The sequence below is a fragment of the Ranitomeya imitator genome, chromosome 4 (assembly GCF_032444005.1).
Source record: "Ranitomeya imitator isolate aRanImi1 chromosome 4, aRanImi1.pri, whole genome shotgun sequence".
Lineage (NCBI taxonomy): Eukaryota > Metazoa > Chordata > Amphibia > Anura > Dendrobatidae > Ranitomeya > Ranitomeya imitator.
The window spans coordinates 300,194,012-300,218,028 of NC_091285.1; the positions used below are offsets into that span (position 1 = coordinate 300,194,012).

At 42.6% G+C, this 24,017-nt stretch overlaps 2 protein-coding genes across 2 annotated transcripts in view; both read right to left on the reverse strand.

The window, feature by feature from the left end:
• Positions 1–24,017, reverse strand: part of IMMP2L (inner mitochondrial membrane peptidase subunit 2) — a 1,988,725-nt gene that overhangs the window by 1,752,889 nt on the left and 211,819 nt on the right. The window lies entirely within an intron of this gene.
• Positions 479–1,839, reverse strand: LOC138674082 (C-C chemokine receptor type 4-like). Its single transcript, XM_069762029.1, has 2 exons — positions 1,766–1,839; positions 479–1,666 (listed from the first exon to the last, which is right to left on the reverse strand). The coding sequence occupies exon 2, from the start codon at positions 1,656–1,658 to the stop codon at positions 597–599; it is 1,062 nt and encodes a 353-aa protein (XP_069618130.1). The 5' UTR covers positions 1,659–1,666; positions 1,766–1,839; the 3' UTR covers positions 479–596.

Sequence of the window (24,017 nt, forward strand, 5' to 3'; positions counted from 1 at the left end):
CCCTAATGCAAAGTGTTCAACTTTATCACTCAAATCAATGGAGAAGTGACTATGGGACTCTGTTTCTGAAATCCACGAGAGCTAGAATATGTTCACTCATTCATGTATCACAGTTGGAGTATAGACCACATACAAGGACTAGTCAGAGGTCTCGACAACCTCATAGGCATATATGAAGCTGTGGAGGTTCGGTGAAAAGACCAGTGGCCAGGCTGTGCATCGTTGTCCATGCTCAGACTGCGAACAATAGATGAGTGAAACATCCTTATAGAAAGAGATTAGCAAGCAGCAACACTTCAATTCAAAAGGTCAGAGTGTGTGATAATGGTTGCTTTGAATAAGCAAATGGAAGTGATAGGACCTTCATACCTCATCTATCAGCAATGTATGGCATATTCCAAGCCATAAATGCTCCATATGGGAGTTACCTTTTAACAAGCTTATTTAAATATTGGTTATATTGTTTAGTAAACTTTGCCAACATTTTAAGCGATCACGATTACATGCATGATTGTTGCTCAAGTATACATTTTTAGCTAAATAGGGATTTCTTCACATTTCTAAAATGTTGACCACCTTTCCACCAGATGATAAATTCAAATAATGGCATCTGATGAAGATCTTGTATCTCGTCCTATGATGGATGATCGATCAACACTGGGATTTTCACTGGATCCACATTTCCTGTTTATATGCATGTATTTTAATAACTTGTTAAACATACGATAAAGATGCTTCTTAAAGTTGTCTCCAGCAAAAGTGTAGATGATAGGATTTAAACAGCAATGCAAAAAAGATATTGCTTGAGATATTTCCATTGCCATTTCCAACTTCTCAACATAACTGGGATCCCCAAATGCACCCAATGTGTTTAATATTCTTAAAAGGATGACTATGTTGTAGGGAAACCAAAAGACAAAGAAAACGAGGACAAGTATAAGGATCAGATTCACGGCATATTTCTTCTGCATACTCTTGCTGTTGTGCAAACTTCTGATAATCTGTGAGTAACAGAAAATTAAAATGACCAAAGGTATGATTAAACCAAATATATTGATTTGAAAATTTGACAGGAGTGTCCAAAGTTCCTCTTGCCCTTCCGGATAGGAAACCATACAGTCAGTGAAGCCATTGTTTGTCTGTTCAGTGTGAAACATGAAGTTTGTTGCAGACAACAGAAAAGAGCAAATCCACACACCTAAAGAAACAATCATCCCCAGTTTCATGGTTCTATACTTGAGAGCTAAAACCACATGGACGATTGCTAGATACCGGTCTACACTCAGGACTGTAATAAAGAATATACCGCTAAAAAATCCAATGAAATACATTGCTGATAACAATTTGCACATGGCTTCTCCAAACACCCATTGATTGAGGAGTTGATACACTACAAATGGTAATGAAAATACAAACATCAAGTCGGAGATGGCCAAGTTGAGAAGATAAATATCAGTCAAAGAGTTCATCTTCTTAAAACATAATAAAACCCACAACACCAAGGAGTTCCCAACAAGTCCACAAGAAAATATAAAGCAGTATAGAGTGGGCTTGAAAACAGAATTCACTGTGTCGAAGCCTTTGACAAAGTAGACTGAGGACCCTGAATAATCATTTTCAGTTATAGTACTTGTCAGTGTACTTTCTGTAGCATCCATGTTATGTGCTGCAATAAAGAAATAAAATCAAGTAAAAATCAAGTCCTTGTCCAACACTAATAAAGATATATTCGCTAGTACGTATGTATGGGAGAGTGCATACTTACATTTCAGAGTGACAAGCAGCTAAAAACCTCTGTTTCTGTGTAGCTGTACTACGTGCTAAGAGACAAAATGTATATATCCTCTTCACAAAGTTCTTTGCGTGTCTGTATATATATAAAGAAAACACTTCCTATGAAACTGAGTAAGAACTCAGGGGAGGATTTTTTTTGTGTGAAGTTTGTTCCTTTTGTGACAAAGGTCTGTTTCACAGTAATGCATATTGCACTCTATAAAGTTTAGCTTTACTTATACAATCTGAGCTGCAGTAGATCGATATTGCAATAATAATCAATGTTCAGACCCTAGTACTAGGTTGTGAAATAATTTATGTTTAAGTGAAAATTACAATTTAGTTATTAATAGGCAGTCAAACCGTGGCAGGAGACCACATCTCACAGACAGCATGTGGCCTGCTACTACTGAGAATTGACATAATAATAATAATAATCTTTATTTTTATATAGCGCTAACATATTCCGCAGCGCTTTACATTTTGCACACATTATCATCGCTGTCCCCGATGGGGCTCGCAATCTAAATTCCCTATCAGTATGTCTTTGGAATGTGGGAGGAAACCGGAGTACCCGGAGGAAACCCACGCAAACACGGAGAGAACATACAAACTCTTTGCAGATGTTGTCCTGAGTGGGATTAGAACCCAGGACTCCAGCGCTGCAAGGCTGCAGTGCTAACCACAGCGCCACCGTGCTGCCCCTATATGTGGTTGTAATAACAAAACAGCTACATTTGTAGGGTTTAGGCTAGTTTCACATTTGCGTTTAAAAACGCAGCGTTTAAAACGCAAACGCAGGTGGTGTAAAAATGTAAACGCATACAAACGCTGCATTTTTTAGACGCATGCGTTTTCGCATGCGGTAAAAAAACGCCATGTTTTTACACGTTTACATGCGTTTTTTCCTGCGTTTGCGTTTTTTGTTCCCATGATGAGAAATTTCACAAGAGAAAAATCAAGATAACCAGACACCGCCAATGGGACTAAAGAAGGCGTATATGTTAGGATCTCTATATACAGACTGAAATTTTAACAGTTTGCTACTGTATCCTGTGTCATGATGGATCTTCGCATGGAGAGCTTTTATTTCAGCCTGGATTTCAGCTTCAAGCTGTTTCTTGCCTGTGCTTTTGCTTGGGAGCAAGACAGAAATCGCGAAAGATGGAGGAGACAACGTAGGCGTTTTTGGAGGCACCCCATTATCGAAGTACGTGAGAGCCGTGGAGCCTATCACACGCTCTATGCCGAGCTTAATGCCAACCCGGAGAAATTCCACGAATATACAAGGATGTCGCAAGACTCTTTCCGGGATTTGCTTGCTCGTGTCCAAGGAACCATACGGAGACAGGACACCCAGCTCCGTAGAGCGATTCCACCGGAGGAACGTCTGCTGGTTACATTACGGTACGTTACTAATCTAAACCCAATGACAGTCCAAATTTTTTGTTTTCACACATGTATGTTTTGGCTATCTTTTTTAGCGTAAACACACCATAAATAGAATAGATTGTAATGTTTTTTGTTTCTGTTTTTCTTACAGATTTCTGGCAACCGGAGAGAGTTTATCATCCCTCCACTTCCAATACCGCCTTGGAATATCCACCCTGTCCGGAATAGTTGCGGACACCTGCCGGGCTGTGTGGAATGTACTCCGGGATGAGTTTATACCCGTTCCCACCGTGGACATGTGGCTTGAAATAGCAGAAAAATTCTGGAGTGTATTTCCCCAACTGTTTAGGAACGGTGGATGGAAAGCACATCCGCATTATCAAACCTGCCAGAACAGGATCGGAGTACTTCAACTATAAAAAATATTTTTCTGTTGTGCTCAAGGCAATAGCTGATGCGGACTGTCGCTTCATCGCCATGGACATTGGAGCTTTTGGCCGTGGCAAAGATTCCCAGACTTTCAAGAACTCAGATATGGGCCGGCGTGTGTATGGACAAAATTTCAATTTTCCCCCGCCACAACCTCTCCCCAACACTCAAGGTCCACCTCTGCCATTCGTTATGGTTGGGAATGAGGCCTTCCAGATGTGTGAAAACCTACTGAAGCCATATTCCAGTCAGGACTTGAACCACACTAGAAGGATATTTAACTACAGACTAACCAGGGCCAGAAGAACAGTAGAGTGTACCTTTGGCATTCTGTTCGCTAAATGGCGCATTCTTGCATCAGCCATAAATCTAAAAGTGGAAACAGTCGACGAGGTGGTCAAAGCCTGTGTGGTTCTGCACAATTATATAATGGTTAAGGAGCGACCCAACATTGAACTGGATGAACCAGTTGCACACCCACTGCCCGATTTCCAGCATCACCCGCTGCGGTCAACTGCGGGACCAATTTGCTGCCTTTTTTTGCTGCCTTTTTTTATTCAGATATTGGACGTGTGTCATGGCTGGACAATGTTGTGTAAATGTCCTGTTGTAATTATATCTGTACCAGTAATTTTCTACAATGATAATAATATTTATCATTAATAAACTTTAGTTTTGTTTGTGTTGACCATCTCTCCTATCTTTTTCCTTTCCACACCAAGGTTGTTATAAAACTGGCAGTATTTGATCTGTATTTAATATAATTTTTTTAAATCCCAAACCAGGAGTGGGTGATAACGGCAGAGGTGCTAGTTATTATGTTAATATCATAACCCGACATGATATGAGACATGGTTTACATACAGTAAACCATGTCATATCCCCCTTTTTTTGCATATTCCACACTACTAATGTTAGTAGTGAGTATTTGCAAAATTTCGGCACTCTAGCTATTAAATTTAAGGTTTAAATCGCTGAAAAAATTGGCGTGGGCTCCCGCGTAATTTTCTCCGCCAGAATAGTAAAGCCAGTGACTGAGGGCAGATATGCCTATTCTGGCACTTGGCCACTCTCTTCCCATTCCCGTGTAGCGGTGGGATATGGGGTAATAAAGGGTTAATGTCACCTTGCTATTGTAAGGGGACATTAAGCCAGATTAATAATGGATAGGCGTCAATTATGACACCTATCCATTATTAATCCAATAGTCTAAAGGGTTAAAAAAAAACACAAACACATTATTAAAAAAGTATTTTAATGAAATAAACACACAGGTTGTTTTAATATTTTATTGTTCTCTTAATCCACCTGAAGACGACCCTCGTTCTGTAACAAATTAAAAATAATAAACCAACAATATACATACCTTCCGATGATCTGTCACGTTTCAGGTGGATTGAAAGAACAATAAAATAATACACCAGTGTGTTTATTTCATTAAAAGACTTTTTAATAATGTGTGTGTGTCTTTTTAACCCTTTCATACAATTTGATTAATAATCTGGCTTAATGTCACCTTACAATAGCAAGGTGACATTAACCCTTCATTACCCCATATCCCACCGCTACACGGGAAAGGGAAGAGAGTGGCCAAGTGCCAGAATAGGCACATCTTCCAGATGTGCCTTTTCTGGGGTGGCTGGGGGCAGATGTTTTTAGCCAGGGGGGGGGGGGGCAATAACCATGGACCCTCTTCAGGCTATTAATATCTGCCCTCAGTCATTGGCTTTACTACTCTGGCGGAGAAAATTGCGCGGGAGCCCACACCAATTTTTTCCGCGATTTAACCCTTAAATTGCCTGTAGCTGTTAAATTTAAGGGTTAAAGGCAATTGCTTGGGCCACCTCAATCCACAACCTCCAGATCGTGGTGTTGCTCGAGTGCAGTGGATCCCGGCTGTCCCACAACGAGACTCGCTCCAGGACCAGGGTGATGAGTAGGTCATTGTCTATCAGGTTATGGTCCCGTTGTGAAACCTAAAAGATAAAGAAAGTCATTAAAGTTTGCTCAATTACATAAGGAAAAGAAAGAAAAAAAAGATGCTGAGAAATGGCATGAATAGGAAAGTCAAGATACAAAAGGATTCCAGAAGGAAAAAGTTTAGAAATATGAGTGGAAAGAAAGGAAGATTCAAGAATATTACACTGAGGACAGTCATCCTTGTATACGTACCCGCTGCCGTCTTTCCACCGGACCTTGACTCCGCTGCTCCGGCCCTGTCTCTGCCGCAGTAGCAGAGCTCTAAAAAAAAGGAAAAATCAAATTGTCACATGTGTCGATGTGACAGTGAATACTTACCAATCTGACGAGGCAAATACCTCACTGACATGCTCCACTTCCGACTGTTCTGGCTGAAACTCCTCACCAGACGAAGAATCCGAAGATGACATTCTGATGCATGTAGAAAGAAAAAAATGGCAGAAATTAGGACATATAGAAACAGAAAATAAAAAATAAAGGCATTGGCTACGATATACTCACATTGTTTCCCTCCAAGATGTGGCCTGTCCGTGTCTCTTCGGCTTCAGAGTCTGGTGACAAGTGACCTGCAACTGTCCACACCCTCCCTTTTATCACCTTGATGGTGGGGGGTGGCTTATCAGTGTCTAGACATTGTTATCTTAATTAAAACGCATTCAAAAACACAACAAAACGTATGTGCTAAAAAACGCATGCGTTTACATAGACAGCAATACGTTTTTTTGCGGCAAAAAAACGCCTCTAGAAATTACTACATGTTGCATTTCCGCAACATAACGCAAGCATAGAAACGACGCATGCATCGTCAAACGCGGCAAAACGCATACCAAAAAAACGCATGCGTTATTAATGTTAAATATAGGAAAAAACGCATGCTTTTTTTGCGCTAAAACGCAGCGCCAAAAAACGCAAATGTGAAACCAGCCTTAGAGAGCGTTGTGCTTCCTTTGATGACAATTCTATTAATTTGTTCTTGCACTGTCCAGAATAAAAAGAAGATGTCACTAAAGGTTACTCACATCTTCCTCTGTTAGGGTCTACACTATCTTAGGCCTAACTCAAACACCTGTTTGTCATGTACACAGGGCCGGACTGGGACTAAAATTTAGCCCTGGCATTTGAAGTTACACAGGCCCACTTGTCACATAGTGACTGTATAATATCTTTGTACACTTGTAGGCAGGGCCGGTTTTAGGCAAAGTGGGGCCCTACGCCTAGGCAAAGTTTAAAATGGGGCCCCAGATGCCAACATATTGCACATCACACAAAAGCATTTCGGTTGTATTTACAAGCGCTGAGTTAAGGCTGCTAATTGAGTTTGATCAACAATACTGAAGTTGTTCAACGCTTGTTTCCCGGCCTCTTTCCACCAGCTGAGGAATGATGATGGGACAGAACGATCACTTACAGATCACCATACAGTATCATGTTATCAGCAGCACATCTACAGTTTACGCTGGTGATGCGCTGCTGAGAACAATGATTTTTGTTCCAGCAAAAACAATCTGAATATGCAGCATTTTACTTGTTTAGTAAAATACACCCCATAGTCCTACATATATTATAATGTGCACCACAGTCCTCCATATAGTATAATACACTCTCTATAGTCCTCCATATATTAAAATACACTGCTCAGTCCTCCATATAGCATAATACACTCCTCATAGTCCTCCATATAGCATAATACACTCCTCAGAGTGCTCCATATAGTATAATGCACCACCATAGTCATCCATGTAGTACAATTCACTTCTCATAGTATAATGCACCCCATAGTTCTTCATATAGTATAACGTATTCCCCATAATCCCCGATACAGTATAATGCAGCCCACATATAGTATAATGCAGCCACCACCCTACAGAATATAATGCAGCCACCCCAGAGTATAATGCAGCCACCCCAGATTATAATGCAGCCACCCCATAGAATTTAATACAGCCTACCTCCCCATAATATATAATGTAGCCCCCACAGAATATAATGCAGCCCCCAATAGTAAAACACAGCCTCCCCCATAGAATATAATATACCCTCACAATAGTATGTAACAGCCACATAGTATATAACACGGCCTCCCCATATAATATAATATACCCCCATAGTATATAGCACACCCCGCATAGCAGATAACACAGCCCACGTAGCAGTATACAGCACGGCCCTTGTAGCAGTATACAGCACAGCCCACATAGTAGTATATAGCACTGCCCACACAGTAGTATATAGCACAGCCCACATAGTAGTATACAGCACAGCCCACATAGTAGTATATAGCACAGCCCACATAGTAGTATATAGCACAGCCCACATAGTAGTATATAGCACAGCCCACATAGTAGTATACAGCATTGTCCACATAGTAGTGTATAGCACAGCCCCCATAGTAGTATATAGCACAGCCCACACAGTAAAATATAGCACAGCCAACATAGTAGTATACAGCACAGCCCACACAGTAGTATACAGCACAGCCCACGTAGTAGTATACAGCACAGCCCACACAGCAGTATATAGCACAGCACACATAATAGTATATAGCACAGCCCACATAGTAGTGTATAGCACAGACCACATAGTAGTATATAGCACAGATCACATAGTAGTATACAGCACTGTCCACATAGTAGTGTATAGCACAGCCCCATAGTAGTATATAGAACAGCCCACACAGTAAAATATAGCACAGCCAACATAGTAGTATACAGCACAGCCCACACAGTAGTATACAGCAGAGCCCACACAGTAGTATACAGCACAGCCCACATAGTAGTATACAGCAGAGCCCACATAGTAGTATATAGCACAGCCCACATAGTAGTATGCAGCACTCCCCACATAGTATATAGCAGAGCCCACATTGTATTATACAACACAGCCCACACAGTAGTATACAGCACTGCCCACACAGGAGTATACAGCACTGCCCACATAGTAGTATACAGCACAGCCCACATAGTAGTGTATAGCACAGCCCACATAGCAGTATACAACACAGCCCACACAGTAGTATACAGCAGAGCCCACACAGTAGTATATAGCACAGTGTTATGGACCTGGTGGTTAGGAGCACCCGGAACGACCTGATGGTTAAACTAACACAGGACAAGCTCTGGGAAGTGGGAGCTCTGCTGACCGCAACCCCTAATCCTATCACACACACTAGAAATAGCCGTGGAGCGTACCTAACTCTGCCTAGACGCCTCTTCACAGCCTAAGAGCTAACTAGCCCTAGAGATAGAAAATAAAGCCTACCTTGCCTCAGAGAAATTCCCCAAAGAAAAAGGCAGCCCCCACATGTATTGACTGTGAGTTAAGATGAAAGTCACAAACACAGAAATGAAACAGGTTTCAGCAAAGGAGGCCAGACTTACTAAACAGACTGAGGATAGGAAAGGTATCTTTGCGGTCAGCACAAAAAACTACAAAAAGACCACGCAGAGTGTGCAAAAAGACCTCCACACCGACTCACGGTGCGGAGGTGCCACTCTGCATCCCAGAGCTTCCAGCTAGCAAGGCAAAATCAAGATAGCAAGCTGGACAAGAAAACAATGAACAAATAATTAACAAGCAGGGACTTAGCTTCTGCTGGAGTAGACAGGTCACCAGAAAGATCCAAGAGCGAACTGAACCAGTACAAGAACATTGACAGCTGGCATGGAGTAACGATCTGAGTGGAGTTAAATAGAGCAGCCAGCCAAAGAATAACCTACGTCACCTGTGGAAGGAACCTCAGAAGCAGCAGCTCCACTCACAGCCACCAGAGGGAGTCCATGGACAGAACTCGCCGAAGTACCATTCATGACCACAGGAGGGAGTTTGATAACAGAATTCACAACAGCACAGCCCACATAGTAGTATACAGCAGAGCCCACATCTCTCCTCCCCCCCTAGAATGGCCCCACAGTCCAGTAAAAAAAAAAAACACTTCTCACCTCCCCTCGTGCCTGCGGTGCTCCCTGCTCCTGTCTCGGCGGCTGTGGCTGCACTGGCTGGGACACATTGAGTGCACGCTCACCCGCAGTGTCAGAGGCAGAGCGGGGAATGATGAAAGAGGGAGCGTCAGCAGACGCGCTCTCCTCCATCATTGCATTCAACTGTACCGGCGTCATAGACGCCGGTATAGTTGAATGCGGCAGCACTGGGGGGGGGGGGGTGAAGGGTGAGTTGGAGTGCAGCGGCCCAATACTGGCACCGGCCCTTCTGGCATTTGCCAGAACTGCCCGATGGCCATTCCGGCCCTGCATGTACGTGTTCTATCTGTGGTTTTCACAGACAGAACATGTACCCATATTAGTCTAAGGTGATGTTTAAATGAAGAACAAAGGAATATCATGTAAAAATTAAAGAAAAGAAAATAACTGTGGGCACTTATAGCATGTTATGTGGACACAACCAGCAACAAGATTATGGCTGGCATTAATAAGGAGACAGTGGATGTTACTGGTTTGCGGGCACTGCAATTGAAACTGTTCCTTGGTGCTCGCTTGCAGCCTGAATCATTATTGACAAATCTTCTCTAATGTGTTCTGGTTTCAGAGATTAGCACATTAGTAAATGCCGCAATATTACATGTACTACTTGCTCCACAAGAAAACAAATAGGACAGTCATTTCTATGCATGGAAGCGAAGACAGTCAACAGCAAATATGCTGTCAGGTAAAAACATGTTTTTAGAAGTGTCATCACAACTTTAGCAACTTTATCTTACTAAGCAAAATCCAATATCATTAGACGCAAACAACGGTCACTTAAAAACAGGTATAAAGAAGATTCTTCTAACAAAAACACGACTGAACATTAGATACATTCTCTATAAAATCGCAATCACTGTGAGGTCTGACGTTGTTCAATGCCGTTCACTTCAGCATTGGAGGTGAGCGGTGCCGATGACGTTATTACTAGAGATTGACGAACGCAAACATGAAAGTTCAGAGTTTGTGCTGGTCAATTAGTGTCCGGTGCTAAATGCCGAACATTAATTTTTCCCAGAAGTCTGTTGTAACGTTCAGAGTTCCGATGGAAGTCCGTTACAGTGAGAGAGAGAATATTGTTCTTCTCCAAAGTTTAGGTCCTCATTGTCCTTCAGTGGGGTTCAGGTTCTGGTTCAAGTTCGGATACAGTTCTGGTACTCGGACTGAGCTTTGGAATAAAGTTTGGGTCGGCTACCAGAACCCAAACTTACACAAGACTGCTCATCCCTAGTAATGACTTCATATACCTGCAAGATGAAGATATTATTGTCTGGTATCGTGAATGTGCCTTTTATTAGAATAGGACATGTGCACAATACCTGTTGATAATGAACATATTTCAACAGGTATGTGGGGGTCGTAATATAATCAGATGAGTTCCATGGGGGTAAGGACACATCAATTTTCAATATTATACCTTTCTTGTGGTCATCAGTTTAATGCTGGGTGCATGTAGAGCTGACAACACTTGTCTCCCAAATTCTAGTAAATGCAGAAAACCCCCAAAAATGTCTCACATCTAGCCACAGTCCATGCACAGCATATTGTAATAAAAAAGGGGAGAAGCCAGCGCTGCTTGTGGTCAGAACGCAAAACAAAGTGCACATACATTTAGGAGGCCATAATGGCACAGCGAATATAAAAAACGTAGGGTAGGACTGCCCCATTATGAGAATGCCTTGACATGGCGGTGTGGCTCAAAGAATTGATCAATTGTTTGCTAAATGTCTCATTTTTGAAATACAGTCAGAAATCAATATGTGCACTTTATGTTTTGCGTTCTGACCATAAGCAGCGCTGGCTTCTCCCCCTTTTTTACTACAGCATATTGTGCAGTACAAGACTATTTACACTGGCTGCTTTGGTCAGATTACATTTAATAAAAAAAAGCATCTGCACCAAGCTCTGCAGTCACTTTATATATACCGTATTTTCCGGCATATAAGACGACTGGGCATATAAGACGACCCCCAACTTTTCCAGTTAAAATATAAAATCTTCTCAAAAGTCGGGGGTTGTCTTATATGCCGGGTGTCGTCTTATAGGGTGGGTGTGGAGCAATCTGCGGTTGAAGTTTATAGTGGGGGGAGTGGTCCCGATGACGAGGTGAGGGAGCGCCTCACCAGGAAGGTGTAAGTGAAGCAAACTGTCAGCGTCTGGGATGCCAGGGTTATGCAAATAAGAGAGAGAGAGCGGTGCTGTGCCTAGACAAACACTCCTCTTTCACTCATCTGGCTCGCCCTTGTATCCTATTATCTCCTTCTCTGCCTCTGCTTCACTTACACCTTCCCGGTGAGGTGCCCCCTCTCCTTGTCATTGGGGTCGCTTCCCCCACAATATGCGGCGACCACAGATTACTCTGCACCTGCCCTATAAGACGACACCTGGCGTATAAGACGATACCAGACTTTTGAGAAGATTTTCAAGGGTTAAAAAGTAGTCTTATACGCCAGAAAATACAGTAAATTCAGAATAAGTCAGTCTTATTTTTTTTAGCACAGAATAGTGTATTTTACCTTCATTATGGCTTACAATCTTCCCAATATTACAATGTTTTAAAGTTAAAGTACAAAAACATTTTATCTTTACCAGTTGGCAGGAAACACTGAGCCACTGGTTAATTTGTCTGCCAAGTTAGCTTAGGAAAAAAACCTAGTTATAAAATTAATATTGTTCCAATTATTTTGCCTTTCATTTTTATATAGTGTTGAAGTATGTCCATTTGAAAATCTAGGATGCATAATCTTTTATGGCTGCACTTCTGCTTCTTTTTTTAAATTTTTTTACTGTTATTACATATACATAAGGACATTTATTGCAGCGTGTTTCACCTCTATTTTATTACAACTAGCTGATAAGGCCAAAGCATTCATTTTTTTAAATGCAAACTAAAGCTATAATAAAGAACAGGATTCCACATCACTTTCCCATGTATGCTTCTGTTTCTTGTACGGTATTGTGAATGAAGGTTTAAAAAAGAAAAGTGCAACTAAAGTTTAAGAGACTTTTGCCTAACAAATATTACACAGTAAAGTAAAACTGTAATTAATGGGAATCTGACAAGGCCCCCATTCCCGCCAAACAGCCAACATGTTCTTAGGTTAACACCCTGCCTGCGAAGATTTTTGTAATGAGTGATTACAACATATGGCTGTTACATATACTGTTTTTTTTTGGACTATAAGACGCACTATATCCCATAAAAATTTTGGAGGAAAATAGGGGGTGCATCTCATAGTGCGAACGATGGCTTACCAGGGGTTGCGGCAGTGGTGTAGCAGCGGGACCGGTGGTGGCAGAGGGGTGTCGATGCTGCGGCGCTGAGTGGTGTGGAGTGCACCTGAGCAGGGTCCCTTCCTCAGGATGCATGGTGGTTAGCACTGCAGCCTTGCAGCACTGGAGTCCTGGGTGACGGCACTCAGCTTCAGGAAAATGGCCACCGAGATCTCAATGTGTGCATGTGCGGCCTTCAGTGGCAATTTTCCTGAAGCATCTGGCAGCCCATGGCTTTAGGAAGATGGATGCAGGGAAACTGATGATGCACTCGGCTCTGCTCACCTGGCCACAGCATTGCCACATTTCTGCCGCCAGCATTCTGAGAAGGGACCCTGCTCCATGCTCTGCCTCAGCGGACCTGCAGCATCGCACCTCCAGGACTGCATCATTGCCTCAATTCTGCCACCGGCTTCCTGAGGAAGGGACCATGCCTTTTTTATATTTATATTGCGCAGAAATATAGATAGAAGAAAAGCTGGTAAGACATCTGCCGGCTTCTGTAAAATCACTTCAGGAGCTGACAGGACAGACGAGATGTATTACATACTGTAACATACAGTAAATACATATAAAATAGGCAGATGTATAAATTTCAGTGACAAATACAATAACTATAGTGTGTGTGCAAATTACTGAACATGTATTTAATTAAAGATTATTTTTCGAGAAAAAATGGCATGGACTCCCGTGCAATTTTCAAAACCAGCAGAGGGAAAGCCAGAGACTGGGGGCAGATGTTTATAGCCTAGAAAGGGGGTAATACCCATGGAGATTTCCAGGCTATTGATATCAGCTCACAGCTCTATAATTAGCCTTTACTGGCTATTAAAAGGGGGGACCCCCAAAAAAATGACATAGGGTTACCCCATAATGAATAAGCAGCAAAGGCTATGCAGACAGCTGAGGGCTGATATTAATAGCCTAGGAAGGGGTCATGGATACTGGCTCACCCTTGCTAAAAACATCAGCTCTCAGCTGCCCCAGAAAAAGCGCATCTTTAAGATGCGCCAATTCTGACACTTAGCCTCGCTCTTCCCACTTGCCCTGTAGCTGTGGCAAATGGGGTAATAGTTGGTGGGGTTGATGTCACAGTCAGGTAAAGAATTCTAAAGAATGGAGGGATTTTTAATTTTATTGTTTACTGCTTGTTGCCTAAGTTACTGACCACTTCTGCGATGCATCAGAGATGGCTAGTTTACCAGGCCAAGAGCCCAGTGATTACAAGCTTTTTGCCACTGAGCTTGCACCTCCTGCTCTGAAGTTGGCCGAACGACTGGATCTGGTCAGACTCAAGGTCATTGCACTCCTCTGATGCTACAGAGGCAAATTTTCACACGCAGAATCTGCTGCAGCAAAATGTGTAAATGCAACATAATGCTGGAACACAGATGCAATTTTTGGGGTAGATTTTGATGCAGTTTTTGAAACCAGGCAAGAAAAAGATTAATAAAAGAAAGAAAGGAAATTTTAAATAAAGGACTTACGGTAGTTAATATGTTCACATGCGATTTCTCTGCTCTTATTTTCTGAAATCATATTAAAATCATTGAATATCTTGAAAATGCTAGCAAGAAAATAATACCAATACTGTAATTTTACACGTTCCGCTTTTTTCAGGCAAATTTTTTTACAGTATCAGCAAAGTCTATGAGATTTTAGAAATCCCATGCACACAGCTTGGTTTTTTTGTCGTCAGTATTGTGTGCAATATCTTGGTATTTGCAAAACGCAGCATGTCACTTCTTTCAGCATTTTTCCCCTATTAAAAGCAAAGCAATGGGTGGTGCAAAAAATGCTGAAAAAACACAGGTATGCGTTTTTGCCGGGGTTTTTTTTGCCAAAACCTGATGAAGTAGAATCAGATTTTTTTATGCACTAAACTTTATTAGCATGCATAAGAGACAAATGTACCATGACAAATATTCATGAAAAAAATGCAGCAAAAAAATGCAACAAGAACTAATCAAAACTTGCTTCTTTTAAAAATAATCATCACAAACGCAACGTGTGAACATAGTCTAAGACGTACCGGACTATAAGACACACCTAGACTTAAGAGGAGGAAAGTAAGAAAAAAAATGTGAACATGTGAACCTGTTATCAGGATCAGGCATGTTAAACTAAATATATGGGCATAATGATGCTGTCCTACTGGTTTAACCCCTTCATGACCCAGCCTATTTTGACCTTAATGACCTGGCCGTTTTTTGCAATTCTGACCAGTGTCCCTTTATGAGGTAATAACTCAGGAACGCTTCAACGGATCCTAGCGGTTCTGAGATTGTTTTTTCGTGACATATTGGGCTTCATGTTAGTGGTAAATTTAGGTCAATAAATTCTGCGTTTATTTGTGATAAAAACGGAAATTTGGCGAAAATTTTGAAAATTTCGCAATTTTCACATTTTGAATTTTTATTCTGTTAAACCAGAGAGTTATGTGACACAAAATAGTTAATAAATAACATTTCCCACATGTATACTTTACACCAGCACAATTTTGGAAACAACATTTTTTTTTGCTAGGAAGTTATAAGAGTTAAAATTTGACCAGCGATTTCTCATTTTTACAACGAAATTTACAAAACCATTTTTTTTAGGGACCACCTCACATTTGAAGTCAGTTTGAGGGGTCTATATGGATGAAAATACCCAAAAGTGACACCATTCTAAAAAATGCACCCCTCAAGGTGCTCAAAACCACATTCAAGAAGTTTTTTAACCCTTCAGGTGCTTCACAGCAGCAGAAGCAACATGGAAGGAAAAAATGAACATTTAACTTTTTAGTCACAAAAATTATCTTTTAGCAACATTTTTTTTATTTTCCCAATGGTACAAGGAGAAACTGAACCACGAAAGTTGTTGTCCAATTTGTCCTGAGTACGCTGATACCTCATATGTGGGGGTAAACCAATGTTTGGGCGCACGGCAGGGCTTGGAAGGGAAGGAGCGCCATTTGACTTTTTGAATGAAAAATTGGCTCCACTCTTTAGCGGACACCATGTCACGTTTGGAGAGCCCCCCGTGTGCCTAAAAATTGGAGCTCCCCCACACGTGACCCCATTTTGGAAACTAGACGCCCCAAGGAACTTATCTAGATGCATAGTGAGAACTTTGAACCCCCGGGGGCTTCACAAATTGATCCGTAAAAATGAAAAAGTACTTTTTTTTCACAAAAAAATTCTTTTAGCCTCAATTTTTTTCATTTTCACATGGGCAACAGGATAAAATGGATCCTAAAATTTGTTGGGCAATTTCTCATGAGTACACCGATACCTCACATGTGGAGGTAAACCACTGTTTGGGCACATGGTAAGGTTCGGAAGGGAAGGAGCGCCATTTGACTCTTTGAATGAAAAATTATCTCCATCGTTAGCGGACACCATGTCGTGTTTGGAGAGCCCCCGTGTGCCTAAACATTGGAGCTCCCCCACAAATGACCCCATTTTGGAAACTAGACCCCCCAAGGAACTTATCTAGATGCATATTGAGCACTTTAAACCCTCAGGTGCTTCACAAATTGATCTGTAAAAATGAAAAAGTACTTTTTTTTTTCACAAAAAAATTCTTTTCGCCTCAGTTTTTCATTTTCACATGGGCAATAGGATAAAATGAATCCTAAAATTTGTTGGGCAATTTCTCCCGAGTACGCCGATACCTCATATGTGGGGGTAAACCACTGTTTGGGCACACGGCAGGGCTCGGAAGGGAAGGCGCGCCATTTGACTTTTTGAATGGAAAATTAGCTCCAATTGTTAGCGGACACCATGTCGCGTTTAGAGAGCCCCTGTGTGCCTATGCATTGGAGCTCCCCCACAAGTGACCCCATTTTGGAAACTAGACCCCCCAAGGAACTTATCTAGATGCATATTGAGCACTTTAAACCCCCAGGTGCTTCACAGAAGTTTATAATGCAGAGCCATGAAAATAAAAAATAATTTTTCTTTCCTCAAAAATGATTTTTAGCCTGGAATTTCCTATTTTGCCAAGGGTAATAGGAGAAATTGGACCGCAAATGTTGTTGTCCAGTTTGTCCTGAGTACGCTGATACCCCATATGTGGGGGTAAACCACTGTTTGGGCGCACGGCAGGGCTCGGAAGGGAAGGCACGCCAATTGGCTTTTTAAATGGAAAATTAGCTCCAATCATTAGCGGACACCATGTCACGTTTGGAGAGCCCCTGTGTGCCTAAACATTGGAGATCCCCCACATATGACCCCATTTTGGAAACTAGACCCCCAAAGGAACTAATCTAGATGTGTGGTGAGGACTTTGAACTTCCAAGTGCTTCACAGAAGTTTATAACGCAGAGCCATGAAAATAAAATAAAAATTTTATTTTCTCTAAAATGATCTTTTAGCCTGCAATTTATTATTTTCCCAAGGGTAACAGGAGAAATTTGACCCCAAAAGTTGTTGTACAGTTTCTCCTGAGTACGCTGATACCCCATATGTGGGGGTAAACCACAGTTTGGGCACATGTCGGGGCTCGGAAGTCAAGTAGTGACATTTTGAAATGCAGACTTTGATGGAATGCTCTGCGGGCGTTACGTTGCGTTTGCAGAGCCCCTGATGTGGCTAAACAGTAGAAACCCCCCACAAGTGACCCCATTTTAGAAACTAGACCCCGAAAGGAACTTATCTAGATGTGAGGTGAGCACTTTGAACCCCCAAGTGCTTCACAGAAGTTTATAACACAGAGCAGTGAAAATAATAAATACGTTTTCTTTCCTCAAAAATAATCTTTTAGCCCAGAATTTTTTATTTTCCCAAGGGTTACAGGAGAAATTGGACCCCAAAAGTTGTTGTCCAGTTTCTCCTGAGTACGCTGATACCCCATATGTGGGGGTAAACCACTGTTTGGGCACACGTCGGGGCTCAGAAGGGAAGTAGTGACTTTTGAAATGCAGACTTTGATGGAATGGTCTGCGGGCGTCACGTTGCGTTTGCAGAGCCCCTGGTGTGCCTAAACAGTAGAAACCCCCCACAAGTGACCCCATTTTGGAAACTAGACCCCCCAAGGAACTTATCTAGATATGTGGTGAGCACTTTGAACCCCCAAGTGCTTCACAGACGTTTACAACGCAGAGCCGTGAAAATAAAAAATCATTTTTCTTTCCTCAAAAATGATGTTTTAGCAAGCAATTTTTTATTTTCTCAAGGGTAACAGGAGAAATTGGACCCCAGTAATTGTTGCCCAGTTTGTCCTGAGTACGCTGATACCCCATATGTGGGGGTAAACCACTGTTTGGGCACATGTCGGGGCTCGGAAGTCAAGTAGTGACGTTTTGAAATGCAGACTTTGATGGAATGGTCTGCGGGCGTCACGTTGCGTTTGCAGAGCCCCTGGTGTGCCTAAACAGTAGAAACCCCCCACAAGTGACCCCATTTTGGAAACTAGACCCCCCAAGGAACTTATCTAGATATGTGGTGAGCACTTTGAACCCCCAAGTGCTTCACAGACGTTTACAACGCAGAGCCGTGAAAATAAAAAATCATTTTACTTTCCTCAAAAATGATGTTTTAGCAAGCAATTTTTTATTTTCTCAAGGGTAACAGGAGAAATTGGACCCCAGTAATTGTTGCCCAGTTTGTCCTGAGTACACTGATACCCCATATGTGGGGGTAAACCACTGTTTGGGCACACGTCGGGGCTCGGAAGGGAAGGAGCACCATTTGACTTTTTGAATAAAAGATTGGCTGGAATCAATGGTGGCGCCATGTTGCGTTTGGAGACCCCCTGATGTGCCTAAACAGTGGAAACCCCTCAATTCTTACGCCAACACACCCCTAACCCTTATCCCAACTGTAGCCGTAACCCTAACCACAACCCTAACCGCAACACACCCCTAACCACAACCCTAACCCCAACACACCCCTAACCCTAACCACAACCCTAATTCCAACCCAACCCTAACCCTAAGGCTATGTACCCACGTTGCGGATTCGTGTGAGATTTTTCCGCACCATTTTTGAAAAATCCGCGGGTAAAAGGCACTGCGTTTTACCTGCGGATTTCACCTGCGGATTCCTATTGAGGAATAGGTGTAAAACGCTGCGGAAACCGCACAAAGAATTGACATGCTGCGGAAAATACAACGCAGCGTTTCCGTGCGGTATTTTCCGCACCATGGGCACAGCGGATTTGGTTTTCCATAGGTTTACATGGTACTGTAAACCTGATGGAACACTGCTGCGGATCCGCAGCGGCCAATCCGCTGCGGATCCGCAGCCAAATCCGCACCGTGTGCACATAGCCTAATTCTAAAGGTATGTGCACACGCTTTGGAAAACGCTGCGGATCCGCAGCAGTTTCCCATGAGTTTACATTTCAATGTAAACCTATGGGAAACAAAAATCGCTGTACACATGCTGCGGAAAAACTGCACGGAAACGCAGCGGTTTACATTCCGCAGCATGTCACTTCTTTCTGCGGATTCCACAGCGGTTTTACAACTGCTCCAATAGAAAATCGCAGTTGTAAAACCGCAGTGAAATGCGCAGAAAAACCGCGGTAAATCTGCCATAAATCCGCAGCGGTTTAGCACTGCGGATTTATCAAATCCGCTGCAGAAAAATCCGCAGAGGACCAGAATACGTGTGCACATACCGAAACCCTAACCCTAACCCTACCCCTAACCCTACCCCTACCCCTACCCCTAACCCTACCCCTAACCCTACCCCTACCCCTACCCCTAACCCTACCCCTAACCCTAACCCTAACCCTAACCCTAACCCTACCCCTAACCCTACCCCTAACCCTAACCCTAACCCTAGTTCTAACTCCAACCTTAGTGAAAAAAAAAAAAAATTCTTTATTTTATTATTGTCCCTATCTATGGGGGACAAATGGGGGGGGTCATTTACTGTTTTTTTATTTTGACCACTGTGATAGATTATATCACAGTGATCAAAATTCACATTGGAACGAATCTGCCGGCCGGCAGATTCGGCGGGCGCACTGCGCATGCGCCCGCCATTTTGGAACATGGCGGCGCTCGGGGAAGAAGACTGACGGACCCCGCCAGGATCGGTAAGTATAAGGGGGGGAGATCAGGGCACAGGGGGGGGAGATCAGGGCACGGGGGGGCGTCGGAGCACGGGGGGGGAGGGATCGGAGCATGGGGGAGAGTGATCGGTGTGCGGGCGGGTGGATCGGTGTGCAGGGGGGGGGGATCGGTGTGCAGGGGGGGTGGTTCGGAGCACGGGGGGGGATCGGAGTGCGGGGGGGTTTGATTGGAGCACGGGGGGGTGTGATTGGAGCACGGGGGAGCGGACAGGAGGACGGGGGAGCGGAGCACAGGACGGAGGGGAGCGGGCCACAGATCGGGGGGCTGGGGGGGCGATCGGAGGGGTGGGGTGGGGGCACATTAGTATTTCCAGCCATGGCCGATGATATTGCAGCATCGGCCATGGCTGGATTGTAATATTTCACCATTTTTTTAGGTGAAATATTACAAATCGCTCTGATTGGCAGTTTCACTTTCAACAGCCAATCAGAGCGATCGTAGCCACGAGGGGGTGAAGCCACCCCCCCTGGGCTAAACTACCACTCCCCCTGTCCCTGCAGAGCGGGTGAAATGGGAGTTAACCCTTTCACCCGATCTGCAGGGACGCGATCTTTCTGTGACACAGCATATGCGTCACAGGTCGGATTGGCACCGACTTTCATGACGCATACGCTGTGTCACAGGTCGGGAAGGGGTTAAAAGGTACCTTCACTGTAAAAATCCGTAGCTGGGTTGTTCGGGCCTGTGGGACAGAACTGTGGTTAGGGTCCTCTGCTCTGTTCGGTCCGCTCAGATGCCGCTAGTATCAGGATCTTGCTTTTAAATTTCAAGTTATTGCAGTCCTAACTGCAGGCAACACTTGCACACATTCACCTTGCAGTTTGCTTCAGTTAAAATGCACAGATTGAGATCTTGGTTTGAGATCTAAATCTGTGCATGCACAAACACTGGTGCCATTTTCCTGAAGCCCACCGCAAAGTCAATATGCACAGCGGGGACTCCACTCCTGCCTCTTTTGATTCGCACCGCTGGGACACCACCTCCTTCCAGCCCAGAGCCCGCAGAATTGCCCCACTACTGCCGGATTCCTGCAGCAGCAACCCTGCTCCTGCCCCCTCTGACCCCGCTCCACGGTCGACCCCCCTTCCCACAGTGAGCCAGGTAAAGCTCCATAAGCTACATTCGGACTATAAGACGCACCCACATTTTCCTCTCAAATTTTGGGGAGAAAAAGTGCATCTTATACTCTTTTATTTTTTTGCTGGAACCACTCCTGACTCCAGCTCTAAATGCTGCATCAAAAGCTGCATTTATGTGCCAGGCCAAAAGTGTTTACAGAGCTCAAACATATAGAAGTTGCAATCCCTGCATAGTCAGCTGGATTTTGCAACGACATATTCAAAATATAATCAGTTTGCCAAAGATTATGTGAGTCATTCAGCCATAACCAATGACGATGACCATTAGTATAGTTAAAAACACTCTAATTTGTGAAAACCTAGAGCATAGCTAATTGTCACATTACCACCAAACTCATTCTCTGAAGTTCCTCAATCTGCTTGTATATACCAAAATAGTGTCAACTACATTAACCCATCTCACTGAGGCATTGCATTTAATAATAATAATAATTATAATAATAATAATTTTTATTTATATAGCGCCAACATATTCCGCAGCGCTTTACAAATTATAGAGGGGACTTGTACAGACAATAGACATTACAGCATAACAGAAATACAGTTCAAAACAGATACCAGGAGGAGTGAGGGCCCTGCTCGCAAGCTTACAAACTATGGGGAAAGGGGAGACACGAGAGGTGGATGGTAACAATTGCTTCAGTTATTCGGACCAGCTATAGTGTAAGGCTCAGGTGTTCATGTAAAGCTGCATGAACCAGTTAACTGCCTAAGTAGGTAGCAGTACAGACACAGAGGGCTAATACTAATTTTACCTACATTTACATCCGTCTGCCAATATTTTGTATACTAATTAAATTACTTCAACAAATTTACACTAAGCTATGACATGGCAGTTTTAAATATTAAACTGTAGAAGCTAAATTTCAGCTTTGCTGGTTTAGATGACAAAGAAGTGAATTTTATGTTAGGTCTTACCACTGGTCTAAGTTCATAAATTTTCAAAACCTTCCGTAACGGTCAAGATTCAGAACGTTCGTACATCTCAATATTTGATTCAACATATTTGCTGTCAAAGCCTCTGTTTCCCAGTAATTCGTTTGCTACTTTTAAATGTCCACTCCTTTTTTCTATTTTAGCCTTTATAATATTGGCGATCCGATAGCTATTACGGCTACTGCACCGCAGGCGCCATCTTGCTAGAGGAAAAAAAAACTTCCAAAGTGGCGCCTGCACAGTAGCATCTATCGGATTGCTGATAGATGCTACTGCGCAGGCGTGGCCGGTGCCAACTTAGTGGAGACAATTTTTCTTTTCTCTAGCAAAATGGCGCCCCCGGTGCAGTAGCAGCTATCAGATCGCCGATAACTGCTACTGTGCAGGTGTGGCTAGCGTCATTTTCATACTGATTTTTTATTTTTTTAAAGAATTTATGGATACAATCAAAAAGAATAATTACATACATATTATGGATGCGATCATGGTGTAGCGCAGGCATCGCCGCAGAAGGGGATTTTTTAAAAATATATACACTATTCAAAATATAAATTATGTAAACTAGGGGGCAGGTCAGTGCGGGATCAGTGACCTGTCAGCAGTCTATATTATGAATTGCTAATCAGAGCACCACAAAAAGACAACCTCTCCCCAATAGGCCACCATGAGGCACGAGCATAAAATTAAGGGTATGTGTCCACGTTCAGGATTTGGTCAGGATTTTACTCAGGATTCCCAAGCAGTCAATCATTGCAATATTTCTAGCACCAGCTGCAACAGCAATGGGCCGACAATACAGCTTCTCTAAACCAATTATGTTGCAAATTCAGCAACAATTCCAGACCACTTAGACTGAACATTATGGCTTGGGAACCAACAAAAGATACCCAATATTAGGCTTGGGATCCTAGGCAAAGACACCCACCCTCAGGCTTCGGAAAGTGCGATAAAGAGACCGCCCGAAGCTCGCCTTGCACGGCTATCGGCCATGGCTCCTAGGCGATGGGGCTGTCAATTCTCGAAAGACAGCATTGTTACAATTCTTAATAGGATTATAATACCAAATTTTAGGGAATTGGTTGTGGTATAACCACCATGGACCAACGCAAGGGTTTGAATAGTGCAGTTACAATTCATTGCGTATTAATAAATAACACCATGTTCAGCTGCATTTTTCATTTCTTAAACTGAGAGACTCCAAAAAAAACAACAATATCCTTGTACAGAAAAATGTGCTCTTTCTAATGCTATCGGAATTAATATATTTTAGGGGTACCCTTTTTGAGAAATTTGACCTAAAAATAGGTAAAATTCAGTTTTTTTAAGTTTTTCATCATATGTGGGTGTGAATATTTCCACACATACATATGCTTTGACCGTGATATTGCAGCAATGCAAAGTCATGTAGATGTTTGGTGTACAGGGCAAAGCACCAGTTACTATTGGTTTTTGGTCTTTGGTCTTGAGTTATATATGGGCAAAGTTTGGCATAAATTTTATGCAACGCGTTTTTCAAGCTACTTTGACACAAAATTGCGGCCGAAGTATTGTTTTGTCATAGTCGGTACTAATTTTATCATAGCCAGTATAGAACTCTAATGGCTATGTGCCAAAGTTTGCAAAACCCTCTTAGCTGAAGCCGCAGGCTTGGTGGAACCTCCAGTGAAAGGTCAACAGTGCCCAATGTATTTGAGATCTGGCCCTAAAAATTTACAGAACCTCTTTTCAAACATACATGTACATCCTTATAAATTTTCAGCAAAATCGGAGAAGGTAGAGTGGGGACGATTTTTAAAACTGGTCCACTTGATGTGGAATGACCCAAATGTTACATTGCTGTATTCATACTGAACCGAAGAATAAAGCTTTCTAATCACATTTATGAAATGCTGAATGGAATAAAAAAGTGATGTTTTTTGATCATTTTGCTCCTAAAAAGCGCAATGGAAAGTGATAAAAAAATATGTACCTATAAATGGTACCAATAAGATCTCCAACTTATCCTGCAAAAAACAAACCCTCAAATGACTGTCAGCAGAAAAGAAAAAA

Excerpts from the sequence above, each read along its gene's own strand:
- LOC138674082 (XM_069762029.1), bottom strand. The coding sequence starts at position 1,658 with ATGGATGCTACAGAAAGTACACTGACAAGTACTATAACTGAAAATGAT.